We start from the raw sequence: 14615 nt of genomic DNA on the forward strand, positions 1-14615 counted from the left end.
ATTATTAATTAATTTATAGTTATTAATTTAACTGCTATAATTTAATCTATTCTAGTCTATAGTTAATCGCGGTTAAGAGATTAATTAATTTTAATCTAATCTAATCGGGGGCCGGTTAAGGAATTTTATATCTTAATCTAACTAACCCTGGTTAGATTAGATTATAGCTAGGTTACAACAGTTAGGTTATGCCACTCTAAGTCAGAGTCTTTAAGTATATTATAAGAATATCTATATTATCGGGTAGAAAATCTTAATTAATTAACTATAGACAGGCGGCTCTGTTTTAAGGATATCAACCTTAGGATCAACACCCCTTCTGGGTTAGAAAATCCTAATCAATTTACTATAGACGGGCGGCCCCGCTTTGAGGATACTAATCTTCTTAGGATCAACACCCCTTCTGGGTTAGAGTCTGGAGATTAGAAAGAATTGGGCGTCAGGTGATCAGATACGGTAGTCAAGCCAAAGCAAAGAACGACAAGGCTGAATTTCCCCTCCAAGAACCAACGCACCATCAACCACCAACATCCATCCCATCTCAAACCCAACTCCCACATGAATCCACTCCGCCACCACTCTCTCTACAGAGATGCCGCCCCTAGAAAACGCGGCTTACACCATCGGATGGATCTGTGCGCTCCCGCTGGAAATGGTCGCCGCGCGCAGCATGCTAGATACCAGCCACGGCAAGCCAGCTGAGCAGCATGCGCGCGATGATAACAGCTACTTCCTTGGCAGTGTGGGCACGCACAATGTGGTCATTGCTTGCACGTCGTCCTACGGGACTGTCAATGCTGCTGTCGTCGCGGCCAAGATCCCCTTTAGTTTTCCGTCTGTGCGGTTTGGGTTGTTGGTGGGCATTGGGGGCGGGGTTCCTAATCTGGCGTGCGATATTCGGCTGGGAGATGTGGTTGTTAGTCGGCCTTGTGGGACGTCGGGGGGTGTTGTGAGGTGGGATTCGGGGAAGGCGCTGGTTGGGGGGGAGTTTCAGCGTACTGGGGTCTTGAGTAAGCCACCTTTGGTGCTGTTGAATGCATTGGCTGCGCTGGAGGTTGAGTGTGAGCTTGGACTGGGGTTATTGGATGAGTATATCGCTGAGGTTGTTGCGAGAAATACGAGCGCGAAGTTTAGGGCCGAGTATGCATACCAGGGGACAGACCATGATAAGCTCTATCGACCAGACTACGCGCATCCCGAGGGAGGAGAGACCTGCGAGTTGTGCGATGAAAATATGCTGGTTGTCCGCGAAGATAGAGAAACACTTGATCCCGTTGTGCACTACGGCACCATCGCAAGTGGAGACCAGGTTATCAAGGACGCGAGGAAGAGGGATGAGATTGCGCGCGAGATTGGGGCGCTGTGTTTCGAGATGGAGGCCGCTGGGCTGATGGATAATTTTCCGTGTCTTGTTATCCGGGGGATATGCGATTATGCGGACTCGCATAAGAACAAGCGCTGGCAGCGGTATGCTGCTGTCGCTGCTGCTGCGTTTGCGAAAGAATTGCTGGGTCAGATTACGCCACAGGCTGTAGACAAGACTCTGACAGTGGCGGAGGTGTTGAAAGAGGGTGCGTATGCTTTTATGATGGTTATAGGAAAATGGGTAATGACTGTTAAGATGTGCGGCAGATTAAACAGGATATCGGCGGTATCAAGGAGGTCATGACGGCTACGAGTGAAGGTATTGCGGCCTTGGATATCTATTGAATCCAGCTAACCGTCATCTCAGAGAAAACACGGTCTCGCATTGTGAACTGGATCCCTGCGAACGACTATGGGTTCCGGTATACTAAAGTTCTGAGCGAGCGTCAGGAAGGTACGGGAGGATGGCTTCTGGAGTCGTCCGAGTTCCGTTCCTGGCTCTCAGATGAGACGAATATGTTGTTCTGTCCCGGGATTCGAGGCTCGGGGAAAACAGTCATGATGTCAATGGTGATTGAGCACCTCCTGCACACATATCCGAGCGATAAACTGGCAGAGCATCGGACTGCAGTCACATTTCTCTACTGTGACTACAAGATGCGGGACCAGCAAGATGTGTCCCAGCTACTGTCGTCTATGCTGAAGCAACTGCTACAGCAGACGCCCGTGATACCTGTTGAGGTTAAGTCGCTTTATGAGCGCCAGTCAACTCTGGACATCGGTATGGGACTGCGGGAGGTCAAAGACGCTCTTTTGTGGACACTCCAGGGGTATGACAGGGCCTATTTGGTGGTTGATGCAGTGGATGAGTGCGCCGAAGATGTCCAAGTAGATCTGGTGAGTTGTATCCGTGAGCTTCAAGAAAGCCGCCACGTAAAGGCCTTGATCACGTCGCGGGATATCAGGCGCATTGTGCGACAGTTTGAAGACGACACTATCCTACCAATTCACGCCCACACTGAAGATGTGCAAAAGTATGTGGAGGGAAATATGGCGCGTCTGCCGGCATTCATAGCCCGCAACATTGACCTTCAGGAGATGGTCAAGACGCAAATCGTTCAACGAACAGAAGGGATGTTCCTTCTGGCGCGCTTACACATAATGTTGATCAAGCATCAAGTATCGGAAAAGAAAGTCCGACTCGCTTTGAAGGAGCTTCCTCGCGGTGAGGGGGGCTTGGAAGATGCTTACGGTAGTGTGATGCAACGAATAGAAGATCAGCCCTTCGAATACCGAAGACTGGCACTGCGAGTTCTTTCCTGGATTGCATATGCGGAGAGGATGCTCGGTCCTTCCGAATTGCGGCATGCTCTGGCTGTGGAGGAAGGCGCCGAGGACATTGACGAGACCGACGCCCCTGACCTGGATATCATGGTCTCTGTTTGCATGGGTTTAGTTACCGTTGACCTACCCAGCAACACAATCCGCCTAATCCATGTCACTACACAGGAGTATCTCCGAGGTGTTGGAGAAACCTGGATGAGTTCTGCTCATGAGGATATGTCCGTAACATGTATTCGATACCTGTCGCTGCAGCCTTTCAAGAGTGGCCCATGTCAGAACATCCAAGCCTTGCGGGCGAGACAAGCCAGTTACGTATTTCTGAAATATGCCGGCGCTCACTGGGGACACCACGCACGCCCGGTCCAGACAGCGATTGCCGATACCGCGGTCTCCTTCCTCCTAGACAGAGCCTTGGTTTCCTCTTCCATACATGTCCCATTCCCATCAGCAGTCAAGGCAGGGGTCGTCAAGGAGCTCCCACTGGAGGCAACTGGTCTTCATGTCGCTGTTTGGTTTGATCTCCCAGATATACTCTGCCAGTTGCTGGAATGTGGCGCGGTTGTTGATGAAGTAGACAGCACTAACAGGACGGCACTTCATTGGGCAACGAGATTGAACCATCAGGATGCCGTGGAAGGGCTTCTGAGAGGCAAGGCTGATGTTGAAAAGATAGACCCTGTGATAGATTGTTCTCCTCTTCACCTCGCGATATCACTGGGACACACGGATCTGGCGAGGGTTTTGATTCGGTACGGAGCCGACATTGAGAGTCAAAATATCGATGGGTATAATGCCTTGCGTTGGGCATGTCATTGTCAAGATGAGGAAATGGTACAGATATTGTTGGGCGAGGGAGCCGATGTTAATGCGATAGGGATGAAAACTACAGTGGCAAGCAGCAGTGAGAAAGACAGTCTTAGCAACGAAGATGCATGCATCAGTAGCGAGGAGAACACCCAGGTTGAGGATGGCAGCAATAGCGAAATGTCCGAATATACTTCGACAGCGCTTCAAATCGCGACTATTTCCGAAAACCTGGAGATCATGCGTTTGCTGGTCTGCGCGGGAGCAGATGTTGAATTATGCAGACATCCTGGAGAGTCACCGCTGTCTATAGCTGCTTCAAGTGGCTGCACAGATCTTGTACAATACCTCATTGAGAGCGGCGCTAAGGTTGACGGTGCAGGAGGTATGGATGAACCTGCTTTAACGCCGTTGCACTCGGCAGCCGCAGAGGGCTGTTTAGAGGTCGTGCAGCAACTTCTGGATGGAAAGGCAAGTATCAATGCAATAGGTATTGACGACATAGGAAATGTAACCGGTATGCGAGTGACAGCCCTTCAACTGGCAAGCGCGTATGGACATGATCTCGTCGTCCGCCTGCTGCTAGACAACGGGGCTAACCCAATGCTTGCGAGTGACAAGAACGAATCTCCCCTGTACCTAGCCCTCTTGCGCCAACATGTGAGCGTCGTCCGAACCCTCCTCAAGACTGAATTACTGGACACTGATATCCAGTACTTTCTGCATACAGCAGTCCAGGTAGATGACACAGACTTGGTGAAGCTGGTGCTCGAAATGAGTGGACTCACCGACGTCGGGCAGTCCTTGTTCTACGCTTTGCTTTCTATCACTAGTGACAACGATATTGAAGATGAGATGGTACCCTTTCTTCTTAGGCAAGGAGTACCACACAACTCAACAATCGAGGGATTCACTGCACTTCATGTTGCTGCAATCAGGGGACACATCAAGTCCGTCAAGGCCCTGTTGAGCCACGGAGCAGATATTACTACCACAAACGAGCAAGGAAGAACTGCTGTCCATTTGGCCGCTTCTTGTAGACGGTTGGATGTACTTTGGCTATTCCAGAACCTCGGCCTTTTGAGCCCGTCAATACTGGAGCAGCGGGATGAAGCAGGGAAAACAGCCCTTCACTGCGCGATAGAGAAAACCATTGATCTTCCGACTCGTGTAGCTGCGGAAGAGAGTGTCGAAGATGAACAGCTGGAGGTGATTAAGCTTCTTGTGAGTGAAGGAGCAGATACAAATGCAAGAACATTGACAGGGGAAGCTCCATTGCACCTGCTTGTGAATGCAGCGATTCCCGCACTATCGGAGCTTATCTTGCCCCTGTCAGACCTCCTTATAGAATATGGGGCTGATATCAATGCAATGGACTCCGATGGATGTACCGCTTTGCATTTGGCTGCCAAGGATTGCCGAGATGACCTGGTTGCGTTATTATTATATCAAGAGGCGGACACAGAAATCTTGAATGAAAACGGAGAGACTGCTCTGGAGCTTGCCGAGCGACTAGACTTCCAGGGTATCGTACACGCCCTGCTGTCTGCCGGGGCGATAGGTCGGCAAAACCAAGAGTTACACCGCTTGGCCCAGTCGAAGTGCCTTTGCTTGGCTCAAGAGTTGATCGAGCGAGGGGACTCAATTGCCCCTTCGATGTTGGAGGGTATGATATGTCGCGCAGCAGAAGACGGCCACGACGTGCTTTTTTTATATCTACTGGCGCATATGCGGGATGATCAATACAAAGCATCTCTTGATAAAGCACTGCACATAGCTGCTAGTTATAGACGCCGCAAAATTGTCGAGCATCTGGTGCGATGTGGGGTTCCTGTGCTTGATTATATCATTGGGTACTTCATTCAAGCGGGAGATCATGAGATGGTCCATATGCTGCTAAGCCACAGCGGTGCGCCCAGCTGGAGTTTGCTCCGACTGGCAGTCAATCATGGGAATGAGCAGATTGTGCGATACCTGCTAGACTCAGGTGCTCCGAGCATTTTGCGAGGCGCAGACGGCAGCATGGTTAATACGGCCATACACAGCGCCGCCGAAAGTGGACATGTCGATGTGGCACGGCTTTTGCTTAATCACGGAGGGGATCTTAATGCTACAATCTCCTCTAACGGAGTCTCAGTTACTGCGCTGGAAGTTGCAGCTGCAAGCTGCCAGACAGCGGTCATGCGACTTCTCCTAAATCGAGGAGCCTTGGCCGATCAAGCCGTTCTGAACCTGGCAGTTGAGTCGGGAGACGAGGCTGTTGTACGGGCGCTTCTAGAGTATGGGGTAACAGTTGAAATAAATGCTCTCTGTCTGGCGATTAAATGCGGGGTTGAAGGGCTTTGCGACCTGCTCTTGAAACATGTCAACGACATTAACACCTTGAACGAGACGGGATACGGCCCCTTGCACTTCGCTGCCGTATATTGGAAACCATCCATTGCCAAGATGCTCCTGAATCAGAACGCAAACGTGGATATCAAAACCTCGTACGAGCAGGAAACGCCTAACGGTCCCAATATAGTGGCAGAGACCCCTTTGCACATCGCCGCACGAGTGGGTAACAGGAGCATGGCACAGATTCTCCTGCAGAACGGTGCCGATATCCACGCTCTTGACGATCGCGGGCGCACACCGCTCCACCTTGCAGCGGGTCGAGATTGGTATAATGAGGGCTCGATTGATAAACGTGATGCATATGTTATGCAACTTCTGCTTGATTGGGGGGCTGATGTTCATTCCAGTTATGGCCACCAAGGCACAACAGCCTTGATGCGAGCGACCAGTTCTGGCTACGACAAGGGTGTACGCTCACTTCTGAAACATGGAGCCGTTGACTCCGCCGACGCTCGCGGCATGACCAGTCTCCATAGAGCGGCATCTAGCGGGCAGCTTGGAATCCTTCAGCTCTTACTCGAACTCGGCTCAGATGCAAACTCCAAAGATGAGAATGGCGAAACCGCCCTACATCTTGCCGTGCGCAACAACGAACTAGAAACAATAAAGTGCCTAGTCGCTCACCAACAAACCAACAGCCAAGCCACTGATAACGTAGGCCTGACAGCACTGCATTACGCCAGCAAAAACGGAGACTACCAATCTACCGCGGCACTCTCTCTAGCTCCAGAATTCTCCTCCTTGGTCAGACTTCCCACGCTAGACGGGGTGACAGCATTACATCTCGCCGTGCAGGGTTGCTTTTCCTCACTAGTCCAATTCCTCTTGAAACACGGCGCCAATCCCAATGACGCCGACCTCGACGGCTGGACGGCCTTACACTATGTGGCTTCGAGAGAGGATTACGAGATGTTTGAGATTACTTGGCTATTGGGCGAGTATGGGGCTGACCCTGGCTTGGTTGATAATATGGGGTTCACGCCGCTGGATATGCTGTCGCAGAATGATAGGAAGGGGATGCTGCAGATGTTGCAGGATGCGGCGGTTAGTGCGCGGTTAGGGCGTGACGCACGATTGGTAGGTGATGAGATCAGGGAAGACCAGGCCGATGAAGTGGAGGTCAGATCAGAGGAGAGTGAGCCAGCATGGCGAGGCAGACGGAGAAGTATATAGTTTTGATGCTGGAGTTTATATATATTGTCGGCTTCTCTTTGCTTTTTCATGCTTATCTTGCTATTCCTACTCTGACTCTATTTTAGAGCTTTGTCGCTCCATCATGCTTATTGAGTAAACTCATTATACATTTACATTGATTTTTGTTTCCATTTACTCAACTGTTCCTCCCCCATAACACCAAGATAGGCATTCCTGGGTCTTGGCATTATGGGGAAATGACCTAGCCGGAGAAACCTCCAGGAAAGTTTGCCTCCCCTTCAAAGGCACCTGGTTCTATATTCCTATAATTATATTGATAGCTCTGTACTGACAGAACTGATAGGCTTTATCCTATCTAAAGCTAAATCAAATCACGTGCGAAGAGTTGGCGGCGAGATATATTATTAAAAGCTTGCTTCCATCACACAAACAGAAATATACTAAGATGAGGGAATTTAACAGATTGTTGCAGGATCGAGAAAGATAAGCGAGACAGTAATTTATAAGCTGGAGTCTGAAATTCCAGGGGTTGTAAATAATATTATGTCAATACTTTTTCTTTTGTATCTGTTACTCTATTACTGGAATAGGGGAGTAATAGCTGTTGTAAGATTAATCAGGATAAGTAGACAAGATATAAAGACTACTAGAAATATCAGATATTACTGAATAGCAGCAACTAGTATTGCGGTTAGTCTGGCTCTCAGCCCGCCTTAGCTATAGTATTCTTGTTGTCACGAAAGGGCTGCTGCCAAGGAAGGTCCGTGGCTATGGAAAGATCGCAGTTATGGAAGGATCGTGGTCATGAACGGTCTGTAGTTACGAAAGAACTGCTGTCCTCGTGTGACTACAGTCACAATCCTCATTGTCTTGAACTACTCGGGCCCAGGATTGATAAATAACACGCTATATGGGAATTTGGGAACCACAATGTTCTGTCCAAAACTTTTGCTATTCAAAATTAGGCAAAAGGACCGAGCCCACACTAACCGTGTTCTGCTGATGAGACAGTGGGCGCAACAGTCGCGGATATATCTGGTTCTCTGATTGATTGATTACTGAAATTAATTATTATTTATTTTAAATCGAATCGTAAAGATCGATTTACACGGCTGGACAGATTTATTGATATAGTTAATTAATAATATAACTTTAAATAAAAATATAATTTACAATATCTAGATTCTAGAATTTATATAAATAAATATTCAAATCTTATAATAATTTTATATAAATTTTCAGACTTACAATATACAGTAGATATATCTATCTATTCCACTGGACTTTATTCCAGTTTATAATAATAGATATAGAGAAGCATAAGATAAAAAGAGAAATATATGTAAATTTCCGAGACAATCTCCTGGGTTAAGATCTAGGGCTAGAGGTTAGTAAATATATATATTATAAGAATTTGGTTTTGATTTGTTATTAATAACACGCTAGTTCGGTTTGACTTTCTATAGTCTCGGTGGTATCTGTGAATGTATAGTGCCTATGGTATATAGATAGGTGTGTCCTCTAATCCTGAGTAGTGAGTCCTCCTTGTATCTCACACCTTGCCTTCTCCAGGCAAGGTTTTAGTACACAGAAAGAATGTCAATGTTTTGAATCTCAACTCTCCCTTCCGCCTTTCGGTCTCTAAAGCTCTCATTCTTCTGGGTCATAATTGTTGCTTTCTTATGTCTTCTATCACCCTAGAACGACTTGCAAATTCAATACACGATAACTATTACTGAGGTCTACGCGGTTCAATAGCACGATGATCGTCAGAGTATAGAGCTACCTACGCGGTATTATAAAATAGTGGGTCAAAAGTATTACATCACATGGAGGAACGTGTACTGTGTTTAAAAAACAACTATTTTAATTATCTACTCTACACCCAAAGTAAGATCTTTGAGAATGCAATTAATATAAATTCAAGATCTAAATCTGAGCTTTCTATTGAGTATAGACTGGCGTTTGGCCAGGTTAGGTTAGATTATGCCACTCTAGTCTTACGAGCTATCAACCGCGCCCGTGCTCTATGCGGCGCCTCTTACCAACCCCGCGCATACTCCAAACCACTAAACAAGCCTTCCAGTCTGTGGATCAATTACCTGTCGCCCTTTAAAATCTACTTTCAGAGACTTGGTACCACCACGTACCAAGTTCTGAAACCAATCCGGCGCTCCTCGCTGCATGGTGTCAGCAATAATCCTGCATCAGTTGAAGGTAAATGACTCACCAAGCCAGCAAAAAAACTGAAGACCCCCGGGAGAAAAACCGTTTGGCTGAGACCACTATCGAGTATATCCACAATGGCATCCACAACGGTGTCGACATGTAAAAGAGGCATCAGGAACCGGGGCTGGTTCGTCTCGCCTTTAAACAGCGGCGTCTTCGTGAAGCTCAACACGGCCATAGAGGCGCGAACCTTTGGAGCATTCTGGACTCGGAGCTCTTGCATAAGACACTAGTTGCGCAAGGGTATATCAGTAGTTTGCACATTCACAATAGGAGGCTCGAGTCGTACCTCATGAAATGCTATCAACCCAGCTTTCGACGCCGCGTAATCAGCCAGTCCCGGCGGTGGGATATAGGCACTCATCGAGGCGACATTGAAGATATGCCCATGATTTCGCCGGATCATAGCCGGAAGGAATTCTTTTGATAGGAAAAATGGTGCCAGTAAGTTTGTTTTCAGGGTTATGCTGTTGTCGTTGTAGGTACCCTCAACTACTGTCCGCCCGCGGGATAGACCCGCATTGTTGACTGCGATTGTTAGCCAGGCATTATTGAGGTACCTGTTTCTGTTTATTTGACCGACCTAGGACAGTTGGATCGCCGATTTCCGCTCTGATCTTTTCGCAGACAGCTGCGATCTCTTTCTCATCACTCAGATCGCATCTGTGGTACAAGATTTGTTTATTCTCTGCGCGTGCTAACATTAGCAAAGCTCTCACAAGCATGGGGTTCTTTAGGAATGAAGGCCAATTGAATTACCAGGCTCGAATGTCAAAGGGATGATGTCTAACACGACAACGCGTGAACCCCAGGCAGCAAGACGCTGAGCGACTCCCGCCCCAATACCGCCGCTTCCTCCAGTCACCACGACCAGCTCCTTTTCCCAGTCCCACGTACCGTCCGAAACCCAGTTGTTTCGACTCTTAGTACTTAACCAATCGTTGAGCCACAGGAGGACAGTGGCTGCTGCAATGATTTGGACGAGTTTCTCATAAGGCGCGAGGGAGCTGAATCTCCCCGCCAGGTGTAAACACGATAATGTGAAGAGCGGGTGGAAGATCGATTTTCGCAAGCCCACTACTATGGGATCGATGTAGAGCCCTTCACGGGGGAGGAAGCCTGGTTTGGCCATCGTGCTCCTGTTCCAAGCATGGGGGAGGGGAAGAACTGGCAATAGTGACCGAAGCGTGTACTTCTCCGTGTATCTTTATGCGGATAGAGACATACGGACATAAGAAAATCTACCTAGGCAAGTATCCTCGGTCGTCTGGCATTTCCCGGGTGTGTTCCGGATTCGTCATTGTTCCGGGTTTAGCCCGGAAGGGAACCGGCTGGCTGTTTACTTGCATCTGACAATGGACCCATTTACCCTGACAGCCGGAACCGTCCCAATAGTTAATGGACCTTTTCTGTGGTAGGCATGGAATAGATAGCTGCCGTGGATATATCTATTAATTGCTATCCGAGAGGTGCATCGCTTTTGCCGCATTTCCAACTGAGCACTTTGGTCCTGTCTTTGCTTATCGTATTTCTTTCACCTTTCTTTCGTTCTTTCTTTTTACCCATTAAACCTGTAGAGCGACAAGGCCAGGAATAGAGAAAATGGCTCCCCCAAATGGCGAGACTATAACAAATATAAGCGGCACCTGGGTAATGGTAAGCATACCGCACATCCCGTGAAACCGACCTCACGCTAACCTACGGTCCTTAACAGGACAAAAGCCTATCGACCAACCTTGATGCAGTTTTTAAATTGGTACGTATTTCATTATATACCCTGATATAGTGTATAGGAAGGCTAAGGAACGTCAGCAAGGAATAAGCTGGATAATAAGGAAGACGATATCCGCATCAACCTCTACTCTGAAGATCACGCAGGGCTCTGATGAAGACGGCGACAGCCTAAACGGGGCACCGACTGAGTGGATGCTGCTGGAGCCTGCACTAGCTGGAGGACTACAAGGCACGCCAGAGAAACGCCAGTTCACCTGGACTGAGTTTGAGCACAACGACACCCTCTTTGGCCGTGTCATCATTCGTAGTCACTACATTTCCGGGCAGAGGACTGCGGATGGCCGAGTCCGACCTCTTGTTGAACCTTTCACGGAGGTTGTTTGCAAGCCAGACGCCAAGTCCATATTGACGGAGGCAGTCGTGCTGGGACCTGAAACTGCAGAGGAGGAGAAGACGGACAAAGCTTTCATTCACGATTCCATCCGCAGCGTGTACCATGGGTGGACAGCGGAGCAGGTACGCCTACCAAAGCCATTCTTAGCGATTGTATACTTGCTCACTACGTGATTAGATCTGGGCAGTGGAGATAGTAGGCGGGGAACCGCTTTTGACACGTAGGGTTGTGGTCTGGAAAGGCTCCTATGCTGAGTCTGCTCGTGTTTTCTATAGACTTGCATGACGGCGACGGGGGTTGATATATGGCTTTTTGGGATGTACATAGTTAGAGATCATTGACGATCATTGAATGAGTGTTCTGGGTTGGAAATTTGTAGATGGTATACAGGAAAAGTGGTTAAATAGCTTGCTTTGCCCTGGCAACGGAGTGTATGGCCTGATTCCCAGGTAAACACAGCATAAGTCGCTGGTCGCAAATCAGCAATGCTTTATGGAAGGCAAAGCTTTAGGCTTTTACCCGGGAAGTTTTCATGCGACCAACAGTTATGGTGGGTGTGGATCTTCCATACTCTACTTGTTGCTGTATTATCCGCTCTGGTTTGCTCCATGGCAGCGGCACCAATAGTGCTCTGGTTCGTGAATCTCTGTAGTCATGAGCTTGAATTTATAAAAACGTATTACACCCAACTATACTAAGATATCTCGCTGAATAAATCGATATTGATTGCATGTTCAAGGAGATTTTGCTAACGACGACTTGGCAAAAGCTGGATAATATACACGAAACTGTGCACGAAATACAGGAACCAGCGGACTAATAAAAAATATAACTCCTCGACTAATTGCTGCGAGCTATCTGCTCAGGACACAGGATCGTACTCTGGCCAACTGGCCTTTAAGAAGCTCGAGAGTGACGGGGACACTTGCGGCGTGAGCGGACTGCGTGAACCCCAAAACACCAATGCAAAGAAGGGCAAGAACCATCAGTTTCCATGATTGACGTGATGAAGGTCTCGTAACTTTCTGTTGACAGTGAGTATCACGATGCCCACTGGTTGAAGGGGGACTAACTTTGATATTCCAGTCGGACCAGGTGGGAAAGAGACTCCTCCACCAGTAGTGGCCTTGTGTCCAGGGATAAGACATGGAGTTCCATTTCTTATCATTAAGATACCACTATTTCGTCTACAGTTAGAGATGTAAGCAACAAATCGAAGGGGCTACAACACTTACCGATACACAGCCCGCGTTCCAAACACGCTTGCTCAATGCGTCCTGCACCCAGTAAACGTAGTCGTGCTCAGCTTTAGGCTTCAGATCAACCGACAGGGCGTCACCATCCAGAACGGGCTTCAAAACACGAAGAGCGTAGTTAATTGAGCTAGTATTGATGGTTAAAGAACGTTCCTGCGCTTAGGTGGGAGGAATAAGGCTGTTGACTTACTTTTCAGCAGCCATCATAGCCGATGTATGCCCGGTAGCAGCATTAGGTCCGAGGAGCATGAAGAAATTTGGAAAGCCACTCAGCACAGAGCAGTTGTACGCGGCTGGGCCGTCATACTTGCTCCAGTGTTGTGATACGTCCTCGCCATTGCGTCCGACTACATCCATGTAGGGGATGAATTTGTTAGTTTTGAAGCCTGTTGCGAGAATGATTACGTCCGCTGGAATGAAGCCTTTATCTGTCATGATGCCGTCTGTGGTAATCTCTTCAGTTTTCGCGTTAGTTAGAAGGACTTTATCGTTGTGTAGGGATTTGAGGTAGCCGGGATCGAATATTCGCCTCTTGAGAGTTGCAAAATCAGCATCGTTTTCTGCATCCGATATTCAAAGGATATGGGAAATCAGTGGCATACCTTACATCCTACATCGAAATCCGGAATTAGGAGGTCGTGGTATTTCTCTGGGCTTGCCTCGCGCATATATTTCTCAACCTGCTTTCGCCGCTTCTCTCGCAGTCTGGCTGCTCCTTTGGTCATCGGAAACAAGCGAAGGTCATTCTCAGCGATCAAGAAAATGTGAAATCGGTGCAACCTCATTGCAAATGGAACATAACGGAAGATCCATTGCAACACCCGTGGGTAGGCGAAGTTCGGGGCAGGAAATATCCAGTGCTTTGTCCGGACAATTTGCGTCAGGGACTTTATCTTTGCATCGTTGGCTAGGGCCGGCACAATCTGTGCAGCAGTGCCTAAACGCCATCAGATATGATTTTAAGATGTGGAAAAAAAGAGCACATACAGCCGTTCCCGATCACAACAACATTCTTTCCCTCGAGGTCCACCCCGTGATCCCACCGCGCTGAGTGAAAGATACTCCCGTGGAAGTCTTCAGCGCCAGGAATTTCACACGGCCGCGGTTCGACGAGCTGTCCTGTTGCTGCAAAAAGGATCTGGCACTCATGGGTGTATTCGCGTCCGGTGTTCAGATCGCGTAGATACAGAAGCCAGCGACTTGCATCGTCCCGCCAGACACTGCGGACTACTTCCGTTCCGAAGGTCATCTTACGACGGAGATCGTAGGTATCGACCACGTTGTCGACATACTCTTTGATTTCCGTGTTTGAGGGCATAAGCTTCGTCCAGTTTGGGTTTTGCGCGAAGGAAAAACTGTACAGGGCGCTCGGGACATCGCAGCCGCATCCTATTTGGTGTAAGTTGAGGATGTGAGGAGAGGGCAAGGGGGTCATTCGGACCAGGATATGTGTTGATGTACCATGTTCCGCCACTTGTGGGGTGTCGCTCGAAGAAACAGATGTCTTCAAGATCGTACCATCTCTTTAGCGTTGCTCCCAGAGCCACGGCTGATAGCCCGGCACCAACACATGCTATTTGACTGTAGGACGGAGGATCGATGGATTTTGAAGCCATGACTGACATGAATATATCGTACTGAGACGTTATAGCCTGGGTTGCGCGTAGGTTTAAGTACCAACCATGCCCGAAAGGCGTCCTGGACATGGATCACGCTGCGCCGGAACTCTCCCGGATGCATGGATGTACCCGAATCGAGGAATAATACGTGCAAAACAGCATTCTACGGGTGCCCTAGTTAAGGAAATCATACATCCGATGTTTGGCCAGTAGTACCTTGTATGCCAGCAGCCTTCACATGTGTCATAATTGTCCGGGTCAGCTCCGGCTTCCTGGGCCTCGCTTTTCTGAGCCTCGTTTTCGGTAAATTAAAGCACC

General features: G+C 48.4%; 4 protein-coding genes across 4 annotated transcripts; 2 read left to right on the forward strand and 2 right to left on the reverse strand.

The window, feature by feature from the left end:
- Nucleotides 1-592: 592 nt before the first annotated feature.
- ABOM_002077 (uncharacterized protein) lies at nucleotides 593-7083 on the forward strand (the record flags this gene model as incomplete). Its single annotated transcript, XM_022529207.1, has 3 exons — nucleotides 593-1571; nucleotides 1622-1684; nucleotides 1733-7083. The coding sequence occupies 3 exons, from the start codon at nucleotides 593-595 to the stop codon at nucleotides 7081-7083; spliced, it is 6393 nt and encodes a 2130-aa protein (XP_022391985.1).
- Nucleotides 7084-9134: 2051 nt separating this feature from the next.
- ABOM_002078 (short chain dehydrogenase/reductase family protein) lies at nucleotides 9135-10426 on the reverse strand (the record flags this gene model as incomplete). Its single annotated transcript, XM_022529208.1, has 5 exons — nucleotides 9135-9245; nucleotides 9296-9523; nucleotides 9584-9822; nucleotides 9878-9982; nucleotides 10054-10426. 5 exons carry the CDS (start codon nucleotides 10424-10426, stop codon nucleotides 9135-9137), a joined length of 1056 nt encoding a protein of 351 aa, XP_022391986.1.
- Nucleotides 10427-10896: 470 nt separating this feature from the next.
- On the forward strand, nucleotides 10897-11707 carry ABOM_002079 (uncharacterized protein; the record flags this gene model as incomplete). Its single annotated transcript, XM_022529209.1, has 4 exons — nucleotides 10897-10950; nucleotides 11009-11050; nucleotides 11107-11544; nucleotides 11600-11707. The coding sequence occupies 4 exons, from the start codon at nucleotides 10897-10899 to the stop codon at nucleotides 11705-11707; spliced, it is 642 nt and encodes a 213-aa protein (XP_022391987.1).
- A 569-nt stretch (nucleotides 11708-12276) lies between these two features.
- On the reverse strand, nucleotides 12277-14303 carry ABOM_002080 (flavin-containing monooxygenase; the record flags this gene model as incomplete). Its single annotated transcript, XM_022529210.1, has 6 exons — nucleotides 12277-12600; nucleotides 12658-12805; nucleotides 12869-13209; nucleotides 13281-13615; nucleotides 13666-14067; nucleotides 14120-14303. 6 exons carry the CDS (start codon nucleotides 14301-14303, stop codon nucleotides 12277-12279), a joined length of 1734 nt encoding a protein of 577 aa, XP_022391894.1.
- Nucleotides 14304-14615: the final 312 nt, after the last annotated feature.

The sequence above is a fragment of the Aspergillus bombycis genome, assembly GCF_001792695.1.
Source record: "Aspergillus bombycis strain NRRL26010 chromosome Unknown contig00017, whole genome shotgun sequence".
NCBI classification, from domain to species: domain Eukaryota; kingdom Fungi; phylum Ascomycota; class Eurotiomycetes; order Eurotiales; family Aspergillaceae; genus Aspergillus; species Aspergillus bombycis.